The 26,830-nt window shown below is 34.5% G+C and overlaps 1 protein-coding gene across 6 annotated transcripts; it reads right to left on the bottom strand.

The window, feature by feature from the left end:
- On the bottom strand, positions 1–25,040 carry LOC144451482 (MORN repeat-containing protein 1-like). Of its 6 annotated transcripts, none has more exons than XM_078142333.1 (14): positions 24,970–25,040; positions 24,166–24,237; positions 23,465–23,674; positions 22,662–22,752; positions 21,349–21,436; positions 20,188–20,395; positions 18,021–18,135; positions 17,209–17,381; positions 15,678–15,818; positions 15,317–15,438; positions 12,998–13,130; positions 4,649–4,681; positions 2,413–2,529; positions 1–1,727 (listed from the first exon to the last, which is right to left on the bottom strand). In XM_078142333.1, the coding sequence occupies exons 1-14, from the start codon at positions 25,031–25,033 to the stop codon at positions 1,549–1,551; spliced, it is 1,746 nt and encodes a 581-aa protein (XP_077998459.1). In that variant the 5' UTR covers positions 25,034–25,040; the 3' UTR covers positions 1–1,548. The 6 variants fall into 6 exon arrangements, with proteins under 6 accessions (XP_077998459.1, XP_077998462.1, XP_077998460.1 ...); XM_078142336.1 differs by having other exon boundaries at positions 13,010–13,130; XM_078142334.1 differs by having other exon boundaries at positions 15,678–15,815.
- Between the last annotated feature and the right edge of the window lie 1,790 nt (positions 25,041–26,830).

Raw genomic sequence — 26,830 nt, 5'->3', positions numbered from 1 at the left:
TATTTACACCAATGTTAACAGCACATCTGTCAAAGGTTATATGCAAATGTATGTAAATCTTACAAACCTTTAGAAAATACATTTCAAAAACATTTTGTTAAAATATTTACAGCAAATTGCTGAAGACTTTACAAAGATGTAAAGAATGCAATCCAGATTTGGCTAATTGTATGATTTTGTTGAATCATTTACAGTGCCCTAGTAATTGCTCTTTGTGTCTTATCTAAATGAACCAAAATAAGTCAATTAGATTCAGAACTTTGCACAAGACCTTGTCTAAATATTGATATTAGAGATTTTCATGTCTTTTGCAGCTACAAGCTTATGGATACAATCTATTTACAAACATACAGAGTAATAAAAGGAACCAAAAACACAAATCAAAGATTGAAGATCCAATGGACGGTATACTTAGTACCTCATTTTTTAAAGCAGTGATTTCTTGGAAATGGTTGCGAAGTTCAGGGAACTATTGTAAGAGATCTTAGAAATGTTGAAATCTTAAAACCAATGGACTGCACAGGTTCTGTTGGATTTGGGTGTGAAATTCAGGAGTTACGTGTCAACAACTTTATTTTTGTTGCTATAAAAATTCCAAAATCCCATTGACGGCACAATGCACATTTTAGAGCATGGGTACTATTGATGTGTTGATGTCATTAGTATTATAAATAACTTTATTGGTGTAACTTTGAAATCTTAAAATCCAATGGACGGGATAATGAACATTTTAGAACACAGGTTCCATTGTTCATTAGCTATGAAATACAAGGAATCATTGTACTCAACTTTATTGATGTGAATGTTGAAATCTTCAAGCAAACATTTTATCGTTTCGCATCTTAAGAATCTCTACATGGAAAGTGACTGAAGAGCTGTACAATTTTGTAAATGCAGTTAAAAAAAGTGGAACTGTAAGAATATTGGTTTAGAAATATTAGCATACCCATCAAAAGCAGCAAAGAAATTTGAGCAGCAAATGTATAATAAGCTGTTGAAAGCAGAAACTAAAATAACTTTTATAGGAAGTTTAGAAAACACAAGAGATTTGTAAGAAAGGAGGACAAATATGTGTTATGGGATTAAGAGAAATATCTTAGACGTTGGAAATGGAATGTATTTTTTTTTTCATAATTTATATATGAATTTTACCAAAATTATGGTATTCAGACTGAATTCTTAAGCCATACGGTCAAAATTTTAAAGGAGGGGTTGTATATACCCCTCTTTTAAGTCTGACTATTAAGTAAATTTTGCAGATTTTTATGTAGAAAAAACACCAACGGACATCATTATTTAACAGCTGTTCTCAAAAATACATATGATTCAGTACAGACAATTGAGTGTTGTTGTGCACTTGTATATTTACATATTCAAACGATAAAACAAAAATATTTGTTATCTAGGTAAAATGGATGACCTTTGACCTGACCCGACCTTTGACTTGCCCAGAATAGGTAAAAATATGTACATGTATATACTCGGGCTAAATATGAAATATCCTGAAGTATGGTGTATGTTTTAGGAAATCATTGGTGATATACTTCATTATTCTTTTGTCTTGTCAGCTACATTGGTTTTACTTCTCTTGGTGGAACTCTTTGTTTTCTTGGCTGTTGTTTTCTTTTCTAGTGCACTTGATATTTTAACTAACATATAGGCTGGTGTTAGAGTTCGGCCAAGGAATGGAGGGTTGGTCACATCTTGAGCCATGATAACATATTCTCCTAAAAGAAAAAAGAAATGAATTTTGTTTTCAGTTAATTTTTACTAGACATGGTCACTGTTCAACCATAAAGGTCAAGGTCTCAAATTTAAGTAACATTCATATAGTCCGATATTTGTGCAAGGTTTGGTTGAAATGGAATTGTGGGCGTCAGAGATAGGGCTGTTTATGGACAGAGATACAGCCAGAGATGGATTGACATGTCATTCCTATAGCCCTGTGGGATGTGCCCGGGGGTAGGGGTGGGGGAAGAAGTGGGCCTACAAAAAAGCAAAATGACACAGAGTTGACTGGGTGAAGATGGGGGGAGGGGTCACTTGTATAGCGACCACTGATGTTTTCTTCTTGATTTTTATTGAAAATTGGTCAGAGATGTCTTTCAGCAAAAGTGTATAATTCATATACACTTTAATGGAGCATTCTCTGTTAACATATCACTTTGTGAGGTGATCACAAAACAGCATCATCTATCAAGGAGTGTACAAAACCAACAGTTTGAAGTCGAAAGATTTCAGCTTATCAGAAGTATGTTGTGTGTATTGGTTAAAATTTTAGTCCTGTAGATTAATATTTTAATATTTTATACTACTTTAATAAAGTTTGGGTTGATATCAAATTTGATAATTCTTTATACATTTCCAAACAAGTAATTGTTAGTATAGTGAAAACAAGTTAAAATATCTTACCTGGTCTTGCAAATCTTTCATCACCATATGCCTTTTCTCTCCTTTGTTTTGCTAGTCTGGCTTCTACTTTAGCATTCTCCTTTGTGTCTAGCCGAGATGCGTCTACATTATCAGAGTCTATACAACATAAGTAAATATAAACATCAATAAACTGCATATAGCTACATTTTTACTGTTAGTTATTGTGCATTGGTACTTCATTAAAAAGTAAACTTTTTGCAATTTCTTTTGAGATTGGATGTCTGAACATGAAGGGAAGAAATCAGAAAGACTGACCAATCACAGTTTGTTATTAAATGTCAATCATTATGATGTCACTATGTAGGCCTGCCTTCTAATATTCTCACCTGCATGTCAATGAGACACCTTAACAAAAATGACAGCAGGGCACACTTTTGACCCTTTCGGCAAAAACATTCGAGTCTTGTAGAGAAACATATGATGATAAAGTACCAATGCACAGATTGTGCTATAAATGCACTACCCAAGCTTGTTACATTTTTAGTATTCACTGTTATCCCGCTACCACTGTACCAGCTTGCTTGCAACCCAAAGCGTTATTACACCTTACATAACCTTAATACAATACTGTGAACAGATGTCACTGCTAGCAGTATCACCTGGACATGATATAGACTAATGTACTGGATATGTCAGATTTATCAATTACATCATCTTTTAGCTTAACGGCACGATCTAAAAATGGAATATAATTTGTGTCGGTGATTTGTATGGATTGCGCATGTATTGGATTGGTATGCAGTGCTAGGCAATTGTAAGTAGATAACAAATTCAGGAATTTGTTATTTCCTCTACTACCGCATCCCCTAAAATGGAATGACCCATTCAAATAATACAGGACCATACCATTTCACAGAAAATGAAGGAGTGGAGGACTGGAATTAAGTATAAAGTTCTCTCAGCTAGTTTTGAGGATCGTTAAATTTTGATGATAAAATGACGTCAGCCAGGAGCCAAATTTTCTATAAAAAGTAAGATTTCACTCAAAAAGGACTGAATATAAGAAGTGCATTATTGTACATACTTTATAAACATTTTCATTGGTTGCATTAATTTTTGAAACTATCCATAAAAAGGCTCATCGTTGGTTGCATTATAGCATGTGACACCTCAGAGTTATTTCATTGGTTGCATTAAATTTTGAAACAATCCACAAACAGTCTTATCATTGGTTGCATTATAGCATGTGACACCTCATAAACTACTTTCATTGGTTGCATTATAGCATGTGACACTTCATGAACTACTTTCATTGGTTGCATTACATTTTGTAACACGCAATAAAAAGTCTAATCACTGGTTGCATTACAACATGTGACACTTCATAAAGTCATTTCATTGGCTGCATTGTATTTTATAACACTCCATAAAAACTGCTATCATTGGTTGCATTATAGCATGTGACACTTCATAAACAATTCTGATTGGCTGCATTATGGCATGCGACATCCCATTGTGCACTAATGCATCACAACAGAAGGCATTTATGCCCAGAGAGTAAGACAGAAAGAATTTCCCTTCTCAGATGTAGATCTGCTAGGTTCTTCGGTGTTACAATGGATTATAAATTTCTTCATTTTCCTCCAAATTTCCAATCATTCTATTATCGATGGACTGATGATGATGTCAACATGTCTTAAATTACAATTATAAATTCATTAATTTTGTATCAACAAATACATTAATTTTTACGTTTGACATTACTGGAAATATAGACATCTTTAAAAAAATTCAAATTCGGGAATGATTTTTCTATAGAAACGAAGAATGACATTGAAGATCTTAGACATTAAACAAAACTGTGGTTTATTTATCTGTTTTTTTTTATTCGCATCAAGATATACTTTCAAATTAAAATATATATATATATATATATATATATATATATATATATATATATATATATATATATATATATATATATATATATATATATATATATATATATGTATATTTTTTGAGGATTTACAATTTCTTGTTTGAGCAGCTCAATTTTTTGTTTTTGACTGGCGTTCATGGCTTTCACAAGGTTGTTGAAGTCTCGTAACTTAAGCATGCAAAAACTTGTCAAATTTCTTTAATTTTTTTTTGAATTTTGAACATATCAAAAGCTGAAAGAACTTTATTAGTTATTCTATCTAGAGGGTATAAGAATCTACAGTAACTGTTGTTGGATGATTGACTATGAAGTTTGGTTTGATATGAACCCTATTACCTTGTGAACCATCATCAATGGAGTCACTATCATCTGAGTGGAAACGAGATGATAATAGTGATGATAGACAGAATGAGAAAAAGATGATAAAGAAGAAATGCTTCATTATTTGACATGCATTGGCACCAGACACATAACAGCAATATTTTGCCACACTGTTTAAAATTGATCTTGTCATGAGTGATTATTCAACATGTTTATCATTTTTGACAAATACAAATTTAAGTTTGTTACAGCTTTACTAGTCCTCCCCCCAGCCCCACACCTCTGTACATCAGCTGTGAAAAACATTTTAAAAAACAAATTCAATTTTAAAAAGGAATCCAAGTTGTCATTCAGTGTAATATCTTGAAATTTGTTTTCAGAATATGAGTTTGTTACAGGGTTGCTAGCTCCCTCCCCTATATGCCAGCTGTGGCCAACATTTAAGTAAAATTAAATTTAAAAAAATACCTTTGAATGGTTATTTAATACATTTGCCATTTAGCAAATTACAAAATATTATAATTTGTGCTGTAAAATACTACAATGGCAACAGAAGTATTAACAGATGTTGGCTTCAAGTGAATTGTGTTCAAGAACAAATGGCACTAGATTAAAAAAATTCAATAAAACCACTCTAAAAATACAGTTTGTTAAAGGTTTTGGTCTTAAGCTGACTGTTGAAAAGAGAATAAAGCTGTCTTACTGTAAGAGTGGAGGAAAGCAAAGCAAAGCTTTCAGTCTTAATGTTTGAACAACATATAATGCTTTACTAACCAAACGTGACATGGATATATGGGATGCCATTTTTTAGAAAATTTGTTACAAATAGAAATTTTTACATGAAAATTTTCATAAAGTATGATAAATCTTAATGGTTTCCACAAATTCAATCCAAAATAAAGGGGAAATACACCAAAAATTTGTTGAAATTATTTTTGTGGCTAAAAAAATTGTAACATGTAACAAACATGGGTGATTTTATTTTTACTTCAGTCTAAAATATAGGAAAAATATACGAATAATTGGCAGAAAAAGAACAATTTGTTGAAATAATTTTGGCGGGAATAATTTAAATGAAAATTTTCATATGGGGTAGTAATAAACATGAATGATTTCTATAATGTCAGTGTAAAATAAAGCAAAATGTTCCAAATAAATGACAAATGCTAATAAAAATTGTTGAAATAATTTTGGCAGGGGAAATAAATGAAAGCTGATCGGTACTGCTATGTATCTCATCTCATCTAAACCCTTAAATATGATTTAAATTGCTATTATTTGCTTTTATACAACAAATACAAAATCACAAATTTGCTGATGTCTCTATTAAATGTAGTTTTCGAATGTCTGTTACTACATTTTTGTAAACAGTGTGACAAAATCTGCCATGAAGAGACGCGTGAATCAAAACACTATGTGTGAATACATGACACACGCATTGAAGATTGCTGTACTGTGGAACAAAGAAATGAGACAATTGACAACATGCAACAAACAGAAAATGAGTAAAGTAAATGTTGACGAAAAACTGAAACTGAAAATAATAATTAAAAATGATGTGAACGAATGTGATTACTGATAGAATGTACCATTTCAGCGTTTCATTCAGAAATATGTAATATACAACACACACAAACCAAGATGTAGTTTTCTGAACAGAAAATATGGAATTTGTAACCTGGTATTTATACGTCATGGCAATTGCATATGTCATAGGTTCTGCAATGTTCGTTTACAAGTAAAAAAGTTCAGAATTGTTATTCTCAATTTTTTCTCTCTAAAATTAAGCTTGTGAAGCTACAGTTATATTATTCCAAAATATTTTTCTTCATTCAGTAGAAAATAATATGTGGCAAACAGGTTTTGTAACTATTAGTCTTGTCAAGGCCCCTAATATCACTTGTATTTTCCTTGATAAAGATAGGAGTCACTCACAAAATTTGTTATTTTTGAAAACGTGAGTGTTTATCAAACACGTTGGTAGTTGCTTTATGTCCAGTTTAAGTCTAATAAGAATGGTTCAATTGGAATTCATAAATTTGTTGTTGTGACATTACGCCCCAAAATCACATTCCACATGTACACAGTCTGGACAGAATCTACTTGTTAAAAGTAAACAGTCAACCAAATGAGCAAATGTAAGATTGTGGTACAACCAAGCAAAATAAGTTTTTGTAGTTTTGCTTGAGAATGTAGCCTTGTATGCATTCCATACTTCCAAACCAAGGCCATTGGACCTTGTGTATGTGTTGTGTATTGCTTGTGCATTGCTTGACCCAATCTGAATGAATCGTTTTCCAATGCGAAAAAATGCAAAGTTTGTGCAACCGAAAACACTGATGATCAACATCTGGCATTGTATATATTCTTTTGAATGAAATACTAAGATGGCCATCCTTTAGAATACATCATGCAAGAACACATAGTTGTGATGGAAAAGAATTGATACAACAACTTGATAACCTTACACTATAATGTAGACAGTTAATTACTTCAAACATATGTATGACACTTAGAACCTTATAACTTATAGAATCTCTAATTATAAAAATCTTACCATCCCATAATGGTCCAAGTGATCACATTATCATGCACACACATGCAATGAACGTAACATTGACAAAAAAAATAAAATGAAAATCATCATGCAATGGGAAATAAAAAAATTACTTAATAAAGGGGGGTGATGCAATGAATGTGATGGGGGTGTATGATAGTGCAGTCTTGATTAAGAGGGGAGGGGACGGGAGGAGAGAGGGGCAGTGTGTATTTTTTATCTATTGTGTTCATTCCTGTATTTGTTTCAAAGGGGATACATCAATTAATTTTTGTCAGTTTGTTTCTCTGTGTATCTATTTGCCTGGCTGTCTGTTTATCTGTGGATATTTGTCTATCTATCTGTCTGCCTGCCTGCGGAGATTTGTCTGTCTGTTTGTCTATCTGCCTGTGTATGTTTGTCTGTCTGTTTGTCTATCTATCTATCTGTCTGCCTGTGGATGTTTGTTAGTCTGTCTGTCAATGATTGTTTGTACATGGATGTGTAGTTGAATGTTTGTCTGTCTGTACGCCATCTCTGTCGGCTTGTCTGTACTCTTTTCACTTGCTATTCAATTTGTAAGTAAGTTGCAATGTAAAAATGTATGTTTTACAGTGACAAAAAACAAATTTCAGAATCACACCACAGGTAATATACCTGAATTCAACAGTTGAGTTTAAAAAAAATATTGTCCCTCTTTTACAAATCTATTGGTCATAAATGTGTGTGTGTGCAAACTGTCATATGTCTAATCACACTTAAACTTTAAGATGTTAAAAATCAAACCACACGTTTATCAGAATTTAAGAAGACTTATTAGAAAGTGTATGTTAGTGTTTGATATTATGTATTGTTTAACTGTGTTGGTGTGAAATTGTCACCGTTTGTAAAATGTATGTTGAATTTCAATGCTCAAATGTTCTGACAAAATAATCATTTGTACATGATCAGTTTTATGTTTGTAACAAACCATTTTTGAAATGGTTTGTGTTTGTGAAATCATATTAGCCAAATGTATAATTCTGAAAAAATGCCATGCTTACGGCATTCAACATAAATGAATTGAGTCAATCCAAACAGCCAAGTATTAAATTTTGTATATCCAATATTCATAAAATTATGGTAATGATATAGTTAATTGATGTTATTTTCAAACTGTGAGTGCAGTGTTGTGTTGTGAGAATAGGGATGACCCCTATTGGTGCAGGTGCAGTCAGTATGCAAATTCATGCAGATGAGTATCAAAACCACCACAACCAAATATGGTATTACTATGTCAAGTCAACAACCGTTAATATTATTCAAATGCATCTCCATGGTTTCATGCATTACTACCATATAAGGCAATGACACACTGTAAGCTGGAGGCATGCACGGCAGCACACCACACTGAGGAACAATGCAATTGGTCCTTCATCAGACATGAGGTCACTATTCACATGAGGGTTACTTGGTTCTTACGTACAAAATACTAAAAATACGAATTCATAACTTCAGAATTGACAGTAGTATAATATCTCTTGAAAGTACTCTCTCATATATTTCAGAAGAATGACTATTTTTTCTTTATTACATACCATACCAGTTTTGCTTTAGTGAGATGGTGCACATGCATTAACTTGACATGTTAGGTGCAACCATACCCATGTGCATTACACTATAGATACATGTATACCTTATATAAAACATTTCTACCAGTGTGCCCTCTAATGATAGCCAAATTTTGTTGCTGTGAGTCTAAATGATAAAATATGGCATTTCTTGTGAGTCACCACATAGTAAGAGATAGGGGAACAACAAATTTTTTGTGCGTCAGTGGAGCATCAAATTGGCTTAGAGGGGACACTGATTTCTACTAAATGTGCATGCATGGAACTAAAACTTATTTGTCATGTGAATCTACTCATCTTGAATTGCTTATACTTTTATATGTTTGTTAAAAGTCATAACACACAACATTATAAAGGTCATTGGAATGCATTTTCATTAGTCGGGGCATATTGTGCCCCTGGTGCAAAAATGAGGTGTATGTGAGGTGGAGTTTATGTAAATAGGGCATAATTTATGACAATGTTAAAATGACTGTGTTTCTAATTTCCAAAGCCCAAATGTCTTTGTCACTAACCCTAAATAAGTTGAGAGATCTAGGAAAGTGATATTTAGATGTTTAGCCACGGTATTGGGAATAGTACACATACCCTATATCAGTGTATGACACAAAGTTGAATCAAAGTTGACTTTTAATGCTTCTGGAAGCTAATGGTAATTTTATGTGTATCAGAAAATAGATTACCTTGCATAGCTTTCAAACAAAACTGTATAGCTTGACCTTGCCAGCATTTGAAGTAACATTTTTCAAGGTCATATGAATTTTCTTTTGACACATAGCAACAAACATTTCAAAATTTGTGCCATCAGGAATGTGACAGCACTTAGTCACGTAGTCAAGTATCTATGGTGAATCTATTGATGGACACAATAATTTATCTAACAATAAGTTTCCCATACATGCACATTTTTTACATAAATCACTGTACACAAGGACTGACATTGTGAAAAACATTGACAATAATTACACTAATGTCATTCTACATACATCAACTTGAACATTCAATAGTAATTGGAGGGATTTTCTGCTTTCATATTTTCCTGGTGTTTCTTATACTTAAGGCTCATGCTAGATCTTGTAAAGGGGAATAAAGGTGACACTGATTTTATCTTGGCTGCATTACACTATTCTTAGGAACACAGAAAATCGTTTTTAGCAATTCTAAAATATACGACTCCTCTAATATAAACTGATAAACATCGGTAAATCTTGCTAGGAGGAAACCTGCTATACTGGGGCAAGGTATTAAGGCTTAACTACAAGTATTGGAAATAAAGAATATTAAATTTTCTTTAAATGCAATTGTGAAGCCCTAAATATCTTTTATTACTTCAAAGGGAATACACTTTTATATGGCCAAGTTTTGAGAGATTTGAGCAACTTAGATTTTCAAGAAATTTGTCTTCAAGGCATACTCTATCTTATGATAATCACGTTGTATAGCTAATATGTGTATAATGCTTTTGAAAGAAGGAGAAATATTTGATTTAGATAAATATCACCATAGATGTGTTCTTTGTATTTTTCTTCTATGTTTACATATTGTATGCAAGTTTATAGATGATCTGTTTGTTTGTTTGTTTATTAATTTGTTTTGGAAAAAGGTGACTTATAAGTCCGAAGGGGCTGGACGGATGAATATCTTTCCGTATATTTATAAATCTGCATGTCACTATAATAAACTATTATACTATGATGGCAAATGCTTTGATTTGCATGAAACAAACAAAAATAAAACACAAGTTGCATATATATATTTTTGTTATATACATTTCCAAACGAAAATCAAGTTATATTTTTGGTGAGGCATGGCAATATCATCCAGTTTTATGTTTTCACTTTAACCAAGTGGACGGGAAGCAGTTGGAATGTACAGTGGGTAGGTAGCTTCTGATTTGAGTATTTTATGATTTAGTTTCTTTGAAGTTTTTCTGAGCTTTCCTAGTGAGAGAAACTTTCACCACAATCGGTCGTATGACATATCAGAGATCTCTGAGTAATGGAAATAAGAATTTAAGAGCTTGCCACTGAAATATTGGCATTGTAAAAATAGGCAGGAAAACATGGTGTTCACTTGCTGACCAAGTTGAAGACAAGTAGAATGACATCAGTGATATTCACATTAACATTTTATCAGTTAAACATCACAAATTATTGTTTTCACTATTTTTAATTTAAAATATTCTAAAACTGGTGTCTTAGGTGGAACTATTTTCATGCATTGTTCATTATGATCATTAATATGAGTGGGCATACTTAACACTATAGTAGTACGAATATTTAATGATGTATTATGGGGGGGGGGGCAAAGGTCACACGTCCTGGTTATTTTGACTCTTCACTACCATTTTTACGAGACTTGATATTTCAACTACTTCTATGTCCATTTGCAATGCAATACTTGTTCACACCCTTTCATTTCACAAATAGCTGTTCGTAATATGAGAAATTTGGAAATAAATTTTGTATTCTATGTAAAAAAATAAAAATAGAAATTTTGCCCACTCTTGGTGGTGATACAATGGTAGTGACAGAGTTATGGGGAATTGGTGGGGTAGGGTGTGTGACGTGTATGTTATTTTTAAAGTATCTATGTTCAATGGACAACCCTTTACTTGTTAAAGCCATGCATTAGTTTACGGAATGATTGGGGATTTTTATACATACAGAAAGACAGTCCCATCAAAAAGCTTAACTCAAATAGATTTGAAAATGTATTTATTTTTGTGCGAGTTTCATTGAGATTGCTTTATTTTTGGATGTGAATGATTTAAATTTGATGTAAATGTTTTTAATTTTGATTGGATAGTCTTTCTGCAATTACCAGACGATGTTAAGCACAACATAATTATTATTATGCAAATATATGTATATGTATGATTCCTTATAAGTTATATGAATAAATTTCAAAATTAGTCATATTATGATTATTTGAAATAAAAAGCTGACTAAAAAACCATGGAAATCATTTTATTGCACAAGTTATGTAGACTTATAATATTGTAGGTTTTCACTATTTAAGATTTATATTGGCATTCCGTGTTTAAATAAAAGCATTACTACGACAACCATGCAACCCTCATGTAGTGAACCTATACACATTACAGCCAGAGAGGGCGCCATTTACATGGTTCCATGGGGTGAGTACGTCACCTATTGTTCGGCCAACTTTGGCTCCCAGCTTGAGTGCTGCCACCAAATTGGTGGTTTTGCCACGAGATTTAGGACGTAGATCCTCTTCCATTTGGTCCAGGATTGTGAAGGGAATGTAGCCGTGGGGAGCGGGCGGGAGAATAAGTTCCTGGATAATAGGGTATGTAAGGGGAAGAACATGAAATTAAGGTATCATAACATAAAGTAATCAAATGTACATTTCACTGTGTCCTGTGATGCATAAAAACATAGGAAACTTACTAACGTACAATCAATATTTGTTGTAAAGTCATATCGACGTGATAGTGGGACAGTGTCATACCCAATACTCTTTGTGTTCACCATGTACTAAAATTCTTGCACTACATGTACAAATCTGATGACACTATACTTAGAATTTTAAAATTTCTACTTTTTTCATGATTTACAATATGGATAACTGAGGTACTGAAACGTGAAGCAAGACAACAGAAGAGATCAATACAACATGCATTATGTGTACAACAGAATCTGGGTCTTTCATTTGCTGAGGAGAATTTCACATCTATACAGTGCAGTGTGGAAGACAAAGAGAATATGCAGCAACTGAAATAATTAAATGTGTGTTTAAAAGGTGTTTGTGAAGGCTGTGTAGGTGAAGTAACAGGCTGATATACCAGGTAGCATAAAGACACAAAAAACCTAAGAGAAAAATTAGATAAAGAGATAACGTTAACAGTTCATAATATTGAAAATATTACGATGTGTTATATCATGTGTTGAGTGATGATTGTCATAACTCATAATTCATAATTTGTATTCTGTCACTAAAAATGGTATACATTTTAATATTATATTTGAACGAATAATCATCTGTGTTGGTAAACCATTGCATCAAAGTAAACTGATGTTCTGAACACACACATGAAAATTATTACTTAAAGTTTTTGACCGCAAAGGTCAGTTTGTCAACAATTGACACATTACTCATTACCGTGTCTATAACGTAGGACTATGAGTTCAGTTTCCTATGTTTTTTACACAAGACAGGACATCAGGCTTTAAATCATAACCTATCTAACCCCACCTTCAATGCTACTACTGCTTCGGCTAGTTCGTCGCTTTGTTTTAATTTTCGTATTTGAAGCGTTCAGTTCAATCTCCTCATCCATGATGGAGAATGGACGGTAGCCGGGAGGAGCGCTCGGTACGACTACATCCTACAAAATGAGACGCAAGGGATACAGAAGAGACAGATTGGACATCACAATAGAAGGGTTAGTATACATACACACCACCACGTGTCATAAGTAAAAGGTCATAGTTCATAGTTCAGAGGGCACATTGAGTACATATAAGATGAAGGGTTAGGGGTACATTGAATAGGATGGATGGCTAAGATTGGAGGACATATCGATGATTGAGTGGGTATTAGGGTTATAGAGCAGCGGGCACACTGAGTGGGGTGAAAGGTCATAGGTCACATTGAGTAGGAGTGAGGGTCATAGGCCAGAGGGCACAGTGACTAAGGTTAGAACAAATGAATTAAACATTGGAAGAGATATATATGAATTTGACTTAGCCTGATGGTGTGCTAGTTGCATCAAAATGTTGCTCTATAAATTTTGGGATTGGAAGTAAGACTGACTTCAGTTCGATTAGTCATTTCATACATGTTTATATAAGAGGAAAAATCAGGGACATGTTGTCACTCAGTGTTTGGCAGTATTACAGTACGTCAAATTTGCCTGAGTACACTCCAGGTAATTAACCAGGCTTACCACCAAAATACTAGTATGATGTACAAATCTGTTACCGGGGCTCCTAAACCTTAGCAACAACACTAGACACCTTTTAAAAATATTCTGAAGGGCAACTTTCACCAACTCATCATGTTTTCTATTTCTATTTTCTTAGGTTTTATTTACTAGAGGAGATAAACATTGATTGATGTATTTCTTACATTTGTATATAATAGAATATAAAGAAGAGGTAGCTGGTTTAAAATATATCCAACAATCTATACTGTGCCATTGCAAAAAGTAATTGCTAGAGGGAGCTGTTTCAAAAGCACTCTCCGTTTTCTCACTTTCACTTGGGTATCACTATATTACAAATACATAAGTAGACAGAACAATTGTATATTAAACTTCATATTTGATTTGGAATAGTTCTAAACACTATTGTGTGATTCTGATATTACAAAGGCCAGGGTTTCAATCCCAGGTTGCCGCATCAGTGTTATCTTATCTTTGGAGCTTAAAGGCCAGGGTTTCAATCCCAGGTTGTCACATTAGTATAATCTTATCAGTGGAGCTTAAAGCCATGGTTTCAATCCCAGGTTATTACGTTAGTGTTGTCTTATCAGTGTGGCTTAAAGGCCAGGGTTCCAATCCCAGGTTCTCACATCAGTATTATGTTATCAGTATAGCCATGAGGATTACATAGAATTATTCTTTTGTTCTGGACCAACTTTTTCTCTCACTTTGTCAGACTGTTTTTCACACCTAATGTTTAATCCTTTTTTTCAAATTTGGCCTTTAAGAAACACGATATAATTCAATGATTCACATGTTGGAAAGAGCTTTGTTTCTATAGTCTGTTGTATTTCTGATAGATATTAAATAAATAAATCAATCAATCAATCAATCAATCAATCAATCAATAAATAAATAAATACAAAAATGAAGAAAATACCTTACATCGATCAGATTGTACAGTTTATGGCAGGAGGGGAGACTACTTGGCCAAAATTATTTAAAATGTTAAAACTGAGTACGATAGTGGGTACATCCAGAAGTTAAAGTCATCTTTAGATAATATATGTATAGTACATTTCATATATTTCTTAGGATACAGAGGGACAAGAAAAGTACTTTGACAAAATATTATAAATAATTTGTACATGAACAGTAGATTAGAAGCTGCGAAGAGATACATTGTCATTAAATTCATAAAGTCATCATTTGTCGATGTGATTTACTCTCTCTCTCTCTCTCTCTCTCTCTCTCTCTCTCTCTCTCTCTCTCTCTCTCTCTCTCTCTCTCTCTCTCTCTCTCTCTCTCTCTCTCTCTCTCTCTCTCTCTCTCTCTCTCTCTCTCTCTCTCTCTCTCTCTCTCTCTCTCTCTCTCTCTCTCTCTCTCTCTCTCTCTCTCTCTCTCTCTCTCTCTCTCTCTCTCCACAGTACTTCAACCATATTGGTGATGTGATCAAAATATTAAAATACACAAACATACACAAAATTAGAAAAACTTTCCAATATCTGTCAATACCTATCTCTGCATCTCTGAACTCTATTGGTCCTTGTTGCACTATCAGTGTCTTCTTCACACAAAACACACTCATCATCACAATTCACATACACATCCATGAAATAATTCATAAATCTACCCATTGTGTTTCTTACCTGAAAATTTGTCTTGCCGTCCTCAGACCTATGTGTGTTGACTGGTGGAGGCAATGGAGTCTCTATTTCTGGAAGATCGACTTGTGGAATTTGACCTATGGAGGCTTCCTGACCAGAGCCCTCTAGCATAGTGAAAATAAACAAATCTTTAGGTACTGGTGGGATGAGGTAGTGGTGAGAGGAATGATTATTTTAACCTAAGGCTTTGTGGTCTAGATTTTAAACTTAAAATGCTACCATTTATACTGTATACTGCCATTACATGTTCTGCCTGACTACCAAAGACACAAGTCTGTGTAAAGTGAGTCCTCAGTCAACCAATGATCAGGTCCTCAGTCATACAATGATCAGGTCTACATACCTTCAGGTGGTACTGTTTGACCATCTTGTTCACCTGCTGGTTGCTCTGTGGGTTCACCATTTGCTGGTTGTGTTGCTGCTGGTGGTGCAGTGTCATCTTCCTTTGCAGGCTCCTTGTTGTCTTGGTTTTCAGCTGCTGCTACTGAATGATGACAGATAAAGAGAGGACATAAGCCGAGTTTATATAATATTTTAATTTTTTTTTTTACATTTTTTTAGGTGGGATAATGATTTATGCTACATACAAGACGTTAATGAAAAATAACAATTAAGTAGACTTATAGAGTGCCTAATCTCTGCAAGCAGAGCTCGAGGTGCATGGAATGGAAAATTACTGTATGGTAAGAGGAAATATGGATTCACAGACACTGGATACTAGGCAATTGAAGAAGGCTGAGACTAATGTTTAAAGAGATAGGTGTTGAGAGAATGGCAGAAGGATGTAAGAGACTTGGAGTGATGGAGATTGAAAGAAAGATGGTTCCATAAAGTAGGGCCAGCAATGTGAGAGAAAGATCTCTCGCCAAAAGTCTTTGTGGAAACCCTTGAAATACAAAGAAGAGGAAAAATCTGAGGAAGAGCGGAGTTGTCTTTGTGGAGTTAGTGATGAAGAAGGTTTGATTGCAATTAGTGAAGGATACTAAACCATCAGCTGGGTATTGGTGGAACTCAATCCTGGTATCACTTTAGGCATAAGAGATAAGTAATTTGTAATTTGCCTGATATATAAATGGCGCCCTCATTATGCTTATTTTTTATGCCTTTGTTTTCTGTTACTAGTCATGTATGCATTTCAAGTATCATATTCCATCCACCCATGTATGAGTATCTTAAAAGTTGAACTTGCAGGTTGCAACATAGTCGAGTCATTCTTTTTATTTTTCAGTCGTTGGAGTAGTCAGTCAGTCAGAGTGGTCCTGTAACATATCTACAATCAGTCATAGAGTGGTAAATGTGAGAAGTTTGTCGGCAGTTGTTCCAAGCAGTTGTGACAGTGACATAATTTAGTATTCATATATTTAAAATATAAATATTTTGATTATAATGTAAATAATTTCATTAAACTTTCCATCACTTTGCTACTTAAAGTTGTAAGACCAAACAAAATTCACTGGGTTTGTTGAATTAATACTTTTCAAATATTCATTCTCTAGTTATATTTGTTAATAACGGGTACTATCAGCATATTTGTTTTGTTAAGTGTAAGGTAGAAAATGAAATCTTTCCGCGTTCCCCAGTCTCTTTACCACGGTTCGCAAACAAAGTTATTGCATATTGTTTGCAGAGTGCACACCAATGAAAGGCAAACACTTTTGTTGGTCAAAATGATTTTAAAAAACCTGTTTTCTTCAGAGAAAGGGGAACACGAGACAGTGGTATGGCACAAGAAATATTAAATTATGCATCATTGGTGTACCATATTGGTTTAGATGACAAACCAAATATTCGAAAAAAAAATCATTTTACCTTTCCCTCTTTCTGTTCCAGGGGGTTCCAAGCCTTAGTAAAAACAATGACAATTATCTACAAACCTTCAACTGGTTTCTCCTCCCCAAGGGCTTCTCCCTCCTCTTCTTCTGGACTAGGTTCTAGTAAAATATCCCCTACTGTGGTAGTAGATTTGGTTGGTGCTGGTGAGGGAGGGCGCTCATCAAGTTTAAAGTTGGCCATTTCAGTGAGAGGGTAGTTGACAACATCATAGCCACTACGGAAAGACAACAGAAAGATTTATACCACTGTGCTTGAATGTAACTTCTACACTTGGTAATCAGTAGATAGATTAACCAAGTCAACTATTTCCATTGGTCTAACAGACTACGACCTTATAAATTTGAAAGTCTAGATACACTATTTTTTACTACAGAAGTGAACTAAAGTGCCACCACGCAGACATGAAAACACATGTCTGCATCTAGTTGCAGGACATTCAAATGGTTTATTTCATTTAGACAAAAAGAAGTATGAAACTGCAACTTTGCTATCTTGAAGTTTAGTATATACAGTTTATATTTTGGTTTCTGTCTGGTTGTATAAAACAAAGCCAGTTATCACTAACATGAAGCGGCAGTACTGTGATAGATTCCATGATGTGCAAGTGTAAGTGTAGCATACACAATGCGATCACATGTTTTCGTATACAACAGATGATTGCACTCTCATTTGCATATCATTTGCATGCAGTAATGGTTTCAATATTGCACTGCAGTGCAAATACTACTAGTATGCACTCACGCCGGTGCAAGAAATCTCTGGTAAATACAGAGCTAGCAAACACTAAAGTTGCATTGTAGTATCAAACAGAGCCAGTGAACACTAATGTGAAATGGGCTGTATTAAAACTTACTATGGTGTAGGTATTGGTTTTTCTTCTATATCTTCTATCAAATTAAATAATGGAGTTCCTTCACTTGGTGTGTAATGTCTAAATGCTGCAATGATTTGAATTTCTCTACCATTATCTGTCAATAAAACAGTGTAATAATGATTCAAATTTCTCTACCATTATCTGTCAACAAAACAATGTAATAATGATTTGAATTTCTCTACCATTATCTGTCAACAAAACAATGTAATAATGATTTGAATTTCTCTACCATTATCTGTCAACAAAACAGTGTAATAATGATTTGAATTTCTCTACCATTATCTGTCAACAAAACAGTGTAAGAATGATTTGAATTTCTCTACCATTATCTGTCAACAAAACAGTGTAATAATGATTTGAATTTCTCTACCATTATCTGTCAACAAAACAGTGTAAGAATGATTTGAATTTCTCTACCATTATCTGTCAACAGTGTAATAATGATTTGAATTTCTCTACCATTATCTGTCAACAAAACAGTGTAATAATGATTTGAATTTCTCTACCATTATCTGTCAACAAAACAGTGTAATAATGATTTGAATTTCTCTACCATTATCTGTCAACAAAACAGTGTAATAATGATTTGAATTTCTCTACCATTATCTGTCAACAAAACAGTGTAATAATGATTTGAATTTCTCTACCATTATCTGTCAACAAAACAGTGTAATAATGATTTGAATTTCTCTACCATTATCTGTCAACAAAACAGTGTAATAATGATTTGAATTTCTCTACCATTATCTGTCAACAAAACAGTGTAATAATGATTTGAATTTCTCTACCATTATCTGTGACAACAAAACAGTGAATAATGATTTGAATTTCTCTACCATTATCTGTCAACAGAACAGTGTAATAATGATTTGAATTTCTCTACCATTATCTGTCAACAAAACAGTGTAATAATGATTTGAATTTCTCTACCATTATCTGTCAACAAAACAGTGTAATAATGATTTGAATTTCTCTACCATTATCTGTCAACAAAACAGTGTAATAATGATTTGAATTTCTCTACCATTATCTGTCAACAAAACAGTGTAATAATGATTTAGAGTTATTCTAATTATGTCGCATACCAAGGGTGCATTTACACAATGATGTTTTAAAATGTAAACTCTAAAGAATATATTGTTTTTGTTTTTAATGAATTAAGATGGGTTTGTACAATGTCAACAGACTGATCGAATATTTTTGACCAATTCCAAGGAAATTTTCAATTAAAATGCTACAAAATATTGTCATTTTAATGCAGTTTGATGTGTTTACATACCAATTAAACATATTATTTGACCCTTTCCATGGCAACACAGAAGACAGAAAATTGAAAATGATGCTGGTGTACAGATGGAACCATTATACAATGATTGGGGGGCACAGGTAAGTATATGTGTTTATGATTTTTTTCTGTTTTCAGCCATTTATACAAATTCATTTTCAAATCTTTCCACTTTCAACTGTTTATACAGACTGGTTCTGAATGAAAAAGATTGTTTTGATTTGAAAATGATTCATTTTCAGCAGAGTTTGAAACTGTGTTTTTATGTTCCAATGCATTTTTTATGTCTTTGGTTCAACTGTGTGTGTGGTACAAACTATTTGTTTGTTGTATCAATATTCAATGTACTATATAGACGTTTGTGTGTACATTTTTTGCTGTTACGTGTTTCATTTCCATTGATAAATGAATCCTCTGTTATCATTCACATTGTTCAATGTCGGGAGTCAGACGAGACTAGCTACAAGCTATTTCTTGCCTCCCCATTTACCGTTCTCACTTTTTTGTTACCATCCCCTTTATTTTAACATGAATTGAAATCATTCAAATATGGCGTTTTTCGTCTCGCAGCAGATCTTGCAAGAGCCTGCATGAGCCATTGCATCCATAGCAACCACATGACGGTGGTCAAGCTGAAAGTGTCAAATGCTTACAGCAGCATTATTTTTCTCAACATCATCGCACATGGCCACAGTGAAAGCTTGACTATGATCACATGTTTGACAACCGTTGCTGCTAGACATATTTGCATATCTCGCGAGATCTGCAACAAGACGTAAAATCCCTTATTGGATAAGAAATGACAAGAGAGGGAAAGATGGTTTGAAAAAGGAAAAAGAAGTAAAAAACGAAAATCCTTACCTTCTACTAATTCATCTTCAGCATTACGAGTTTCTACCTCAACATTAAATGATGTACCTTGTACAAACTCAAGTACTGGCGGACTAATAAATACTAATCTATCGGCCTCAATGGCAGGACGGCCATTTATCCATAGACCTTCGTAGGACATTCCAGACACACCGATATATGTACCCTCGCCATTGAACATGTCATTCCTCCACTGACCCTACACAAACAAACAAACAACACGGAAATTACAAATGTTGACACTATTAGTGCGTTGACATTGGACACTATACATAGTATATGTTTTCATCTTTATTTATAATATATGTAGATTTATAACTTCATCCAGAGCTTTCTTCTAATCAAGTATCTTGCAGAGCAATGATGAGTAAGATTCTCAATTTGGAGTATTTTACACATTCCTGTCACGCCAAAAGATGACAGTAAAAATACATGGGGGTATGAGTGTATCTGGTTGTTAAGATAACTTAACCTCGCAGATCTTTGTTTGCTCATCTGTGACTTAACTAGACTAGTGGCTTCAGCTTTCAGACACACTTGTTTTCGAATAAGCTAGGGTAGGCTGAAAGCTAGCTAATTGGATGGGAATGTTAAAGGGCTAAGTTTCAATCCCAGGTCACTTCCAACATGTCTGCAGCCAACATTTTCACGAACACAATCCCCAAAATGCAACTAATTAAAAAAATGCAGTAGTTCAACATTAGGAAATAAAAAATCTGTAATATTCTCTAAAATGGCAGTTTCATAGGTACTCTATGAGCTCTGTGAGTGTGTTACATGTTCAAAGTCATCTAGCATAATGAGCGTCATCTTAATCCAATCCCGACTCAGAGTCAACTGCAGTCTTATTATGCGGGCTTTACAAAAAAAATGTGAACAGTTTATGTCAGCCTAAAGATAGGATAGGTTGTGTAATAGATAGATGGGTTTTGTGATAATGCATGAGGAAACGGGAGTGTCCAAGGAAAACCTCAGTCCTGTTGTGTTTGGTAGAGTCAAACTGAATGACACTCTTCTTATTTACAATGTGATTTATTTGGTAAAACCTTGCAGACCTGGGTTTGAACCCTGACTGCTGTGGTAAGAGGTCAGTGGTTTATTAAACACTCAGCCACCTTCAATTCATACTAGGTCAAAGTTCATACAACTTACATCATAGATTGAAGTATCTGCAAAATGCATTTCACCACTTCCCTGTCTTAGTCCATTAATCCAATCTCCGATGTATCTATCACCATTTCTGTAATTTAAGACAAAAATAGAGATAATCCATTTAATCTGCACTACATGTAGTTATAACCAAGACATTTTTTTTCATCAAGCAGCCCATTGATCTTGGAGTTGCTCCAAGATGTATGAGCAGTCAAAGATATACAGGTACTTGCTAAAAATTGTTCAGTTAATTTCAATAATATAATGTACCTGTTAAGACATAAAAAAAAAAATTTGTGTGGTTCCGATTACATTCAATTTTAAAATAGATGGGGTAGGTAGATTTTTTATTTTATTTTATTTTATTTTTTTTCACGTGTGAATGTCTAGGTTCAGGTTTTCCAAATGGTCTGTGTTGTTTATTTCTTCCTATCAGATGTACAGCCATTACAGATTTTGCCTTTTTAAGTTGATGTCAGTTTCCGCATCCACTATTTCTTGCGAGACCATGACTTTGGCAATTTTATTATTATTTTTCTCGAATACGTAAACCGTAGGGTTGGCGTGAAAATTAGGTGGGGGTTGGGTAACCGGAAGCAAACAACTTTTTTATTTGGCCTAATTAGTGGTTGATTTTCTCCAAAGTAGTGTCATAACAAGTTTGAATCTTTGTTTTCAATTTATCAGCTTGTTAGCTTTACTTGCCTTTTACACATTAGTATGATAAAGTGGTCTCCCTGTATGATGTATAGTGAAACCCATAAAACACTGTCTTGTAACACACTGACAAATTTACAATCACAGGTTACCTGTATATTCACCCTTAGCAAAAACACTGCACTGTGACACTGAAAAAGTTGCCACCAAATTCTGCCTGAATACTCGGCCCATAGCAAAAGCATTGCCATTTCACACAACTTAGAAAGTTTCAACCGAATGCTTCCTGTATACTGGGCCCTTAGCAAAAACACAGCCTTGTGACCCAGAGAGAGAGTTGTATTGTAACCAAAATCTCCCTGTATACTCAGCATTTAGAAAAAACACTGCCCAGTAAAACACTGACAAAGTTTCAACCAAAATATCCCTGTATACTCAGCACTTACAAATGTAGCAAAAACCATGCCCTGTACACACTGACAAAGTTACAACCAAAATATCCCTGTATACTGAACCCTTACCAAAAACACTGCCCTGTGACAGACCGACAAAGTTACAACCAAAATATCCCTGTATACTGAACCCTTACCAAAAACAGTGCCCTGTGACAGACCGACAAAGTTACAACCAAAACCTCTCGGTATACATGTACTCACGCATATGTTTGTTGTCCATCACCGTGTCTTTTGTTATTATGAAAAGAACCTTCATATATACTACCATCAGGTTCTGTTAAAACACCACGACCTACAAAATAAATTGAAGTCAAGTTTTTCAGTCATTGCAAAAATATTCCATGCTACTTTTTGAGGACAAGAAAATACTTTTGTAGAGACAACTGCAACATTGATAAAGGATTGTTTTAGAATCAGAGACACTTTTCTTGATTAAACTTTTATAAAGTCTAGTGTATTTTGTGTTTTTTTGGCTATTGCTAATGTTATTTCTTTAATTCAGGCCACCAAGACGTCCCATAAAAATATAAAAAACATACAGACACAAAGAAAGAGGCAGATAAAATAATGTTAAACTAGCAGCTATCTTGTAGTATACATGACAATCCTATACTTTCTCCAAAAGTTTAAACAAAAGTATACATCAGAGTCAATGCAGATTCGAATTAAAGTATTGTGACTCTCAACAATACGTCTGTTAAATGTATACAGCAACTTTCGGTGGAGCGATGAAAAATTCAAAATATCACTGGATACACAGATATTACTAATGCTGACTGCACCTCTTAGGTCAAATACTAACCACATTGTGTTATTATATGCCACTTTTAAAGTATGCATCATCCTAGTAACTATAGTTACACCAAACATTTAAACAATATACATTGTATAAAAAAAATTCTAAAAGTGTACATTTCATGTGATCTCCTTTATTTGTTCTAAGTATTTCTGTATCTAATATAACATAACGTTAATGTAATATAAAATAATATAGATATTCTGACCTTCTCTCTTATTCTTTTCAAATTCGCCTTCGTATTTGCATTCATTTGCATATTTCATCACACCGTGTCCGTTCAGTTCACCGTTCTCAAACTGTCCAGAATAGAAGTTACCGTTATGTGCCCAGTATCGTGACCCATGACCTGCTATCTCACCATGGATAAATTCACCTTCATAGTAGCTGCCATCTTTCATCAACAGCTTGCCATGCCCTACAAAAAAAAAATATGAACAAAAATATAATTATATTCATTTATGCATGGATTTGTTTTCATGTAAACTTCCTCATTAACATCATGGCGTGCACATTTATAGGGGCATGGTGTGCATTTCACAGTTTTCACAGTTTGCAAAAAAGAGTAATTTTTACTAATTTCCCATACTTGTACATTGTGCTCATATACAAGAAGGCATTATAGCCACTACATTGTTTGTACTTATTTTCGCATTTTTGTTTTCCAGAGAAAGAAGCGAAAGTAAGTCTTCAGCAAAATTTTCCAGGTACACATTCTATATTCAGAATCATACTCTGAACATCAAATTTGGCTGTTAAACTGTAAATGTAATGACATCATCAGTCTGGCCTGGGGAAAGGGAGATTAGACTGTGCCCACAATGGCTATGAAATCATCAAAATATGACGCTTAAATTATGCTTTTGTGATATGTCCCTCAGGTAAATACCATTACAGAGACAAACTTACCATGTTTTTTGCCACCTTTCCATTCACCTTCATATCTATAGAAACTGTTAGTGTAATTATAAACACCATAGCCTGCAATGACAAAACACATCAATATTCTCCATTATATTGTCACAACGTACACTGTACAGTAATCCTACTGGCAGACGGTTCACGGAGAAAGCAGGGACAACTTACTATGTGTGCAATCAGGACTAACTGTACACATGGATCCATGATGGATCCATGCTGTACAGTACCTCTGTTGATGTTGTTGTTTGTGGACTAGAGAGCTATCGTGGTCTCACTAGTACAGAGACTGGAGAGATCTGGTAGAAAAGTCGTTCACCAGAACATATACTGTCGAGTCAGTATGTAGAATCAGATATGCAAGTCTGTATACTACTGTCACAGCCCAAGGTCTACCCACGCTACCGTTGAAATGTCAAAGGCAGGCTTAAGAAATTGTGTAACTACGACAGGTGAAGTACCATGTATCTGGGCTATCTAACAGGAGATGAATCAACTTTACAAAAATATATACATGTAACATTTGCAATGCACATAAATATACCATTCTGATAACAAACTTTGGCCTTTGATATTTTCATTTGATCGAATTTTCACAGCACCTTTTCGGGAATTCAGATGTAAACAAACTTATAAAAATTTTAATTTTCAATTATTTAAAATTACGACGCCACTAAACTACTATTGTCAGCAACGTAATTATTACGATGTTGTTCTCTGTCAGAATCATAACAACACATAACTATACACGCCATTCTTGTAGTTCGCATATATTATTAGAATTTAAATACATACCATCTCGTAATTGTTTTTTAGTTTCTCCAACGTAGTTGCTCGGCCTGTTCACCTTGGCCGCCATTTTAACACAAGCTTCCTACTTATTTCTAACATTCTGTGTCATTGGCCAGGCACTTATCGATTCTCCAATCAGATATAACGTAATAGAAATAGTTCGGTAGCTTGACGACCGAATGCGTCCCTAGTCTACGGATTGCATCGACTGAGGGCGCTCACATATATGGCTCGCGACTCAACTATAAGGTCTATAGATAGGCAAGAATTGGACTGTTTCCATGACCCGCAAAGCAAAGGCGGAAAAGGGGTATTTGGGGAACCGCAAACGCCTCTCTTCATTTTCCATATAAATACACAAGCTTCTCATTCCACATGGTTTTAACATGTACAGCGCCCTCGACAGACGAGAAGGCGTATTAACACGCATGAAAAAATCGCCTGTGGCTTTTCTGGTCAAGGTAAAAATGAACAAAAATCATTTCGGAATGGCAAGGGATTGACTTGAAAAATAATTACAAAAATATCCACAAGTTACTGTTCATGTAGTATAAGTTATGAAGGTTCACCGAATCGAAAATAAACAAAATATGATTGAATGCATGGGTTAGACCAGAGTTAGACTTAGAACTGGTAAGCCTTTATAATACATTGTATTACAATAATTCATTTTCGTGACAACTGCTAGTAGCCGGGTTACTTGAAACTCCGCAAAGTCATGGCAGAAAAGAGCGACAGGGAACTACAACGTTATAGCCCCCATTATATATAAGTAACAAACAACAGAAGTCCGTGTGTTTGTATCCAGGACGTGTGGGTGACGACCTCAGACAACGGGAAGTCAGAACAATCGACTAGTTGAGGATAAGGACATGCTTCCTCTCTGTGATTGTGTACACAATGTCACCCCAGATAACAATGCAATCAAAGTTATTAATGTCAGCGACCTTACATATTTGTAGGAGATTTCAGTAACAACAAATCTAGATATGTCAGCTGTGCAGCAGTCCTTTACATAGGACAAGTCTACGAGCGTAAGGGAGAGGACGATACAAAGCGTGCAGGGAGGGACATTCACATAACTGTACAACCCCCCCCCCTCTCTCTCTCTCTCTCTCTCTCTCTCTCTCTCTCTCTCTCTCTCTCTCTCTCTCTCTCTCTCTCTCTCTCTCTCTCTCTCTCTGTCTCTCTCTGTCTCTCTCTCTCTCTGTCTCTGTCTCTGTCTCTCTCTGTCTCTGTCTGTCTCTGTCTCTCTCTCTCTCTCTCTCTCTCTCTCTCTCTCTCTCTCTCTCTCTCTCTCTCTCTCTCTCAAAACTTCAAAACTAGCAAAATTTTTAGCTACTGATTATTTTTAAAAGAAGCATGTTTTATGTTCAAAATTATGAGGTTGATCCAAAATAACGAAAAGGTAAGCTTATACGAAATAATATCCCCAAACATGGGTCTACCTATCGTCTGAAAATACGCTCATTATGGTGTCGATAAAATGGAAATATTAGAAATGCCTCCATGGCATCAGAACTAACGTAAATGATCGGATGACTGTGACTGGAAATCCCTTACAATGGATCTAGATCTGTTTTTGCTTTATACACACATGGGTCTATGTATTGAACTTGGGCCACAACCTCCATTTGAAAATTTGGGGAATATCTCCCACTCCCCGGGATCTGTAATAATTCTGTCCAACTTAATTTTGTCAATGTTTGTAAGATTTTTGTAAGAGCCCGGCGATTTATGTAGTGATATCTCCGATGATGTTCTATTGCAGATAACTTCTATTTTGTCACCTACGATCAAGCTGACGACGCTTAACACCCCCGCCCCCACTAACGCCATGGAACCTCCCTGAAGTCAGGCCAAG

The sequence above is a fragment of the Glandiceps talaboti genome, chromosome 21, assembly GCF_964340395.1.
Source record: "Glandiceps talaboti chromosome 21, keGlaTala1.1, whole genome shotgun sequence".
Lineage (NCBI taxonomy): Eukaryota > Metazoa > Hemichordata > Enteropneusta > Spengelidae > Glandiceps > Glandiceps talaboti.
The sequence above is the reverse complement of the archived record's forward strand: the minus strand, read 5'-3'. Positions and strand labels throughout refer to the sequence as shown.

What these genes read in the sequence shown, in the direction of transcription:
- LOC144451482 (XM_078142333.1), bottom strand. Translation starts at nt 25,033, where the DNA reads ATGGCGGCCAAGGTGAACAGGCCGAGCAACTACGTTGGAGAAACTAAA. An exon ending in TGAAAAGAATAAGAGAGAAG is followed by an intron (nt 22,753 to 23,464) that starts GTCAGAATATCT and finishes TTTATTTTGTAG; the next exon opens with GTCGTGGTGTTTTAACAGAA. An exon ending in AAACCAATACCTACACCATA is followed by an intron (nt 17,382 to 18,020) that starts GTAAGTTTTAAT and finishes GTCTTTCCGTAG; the next exon opens with TGGCTATGATGTTGTCAACT.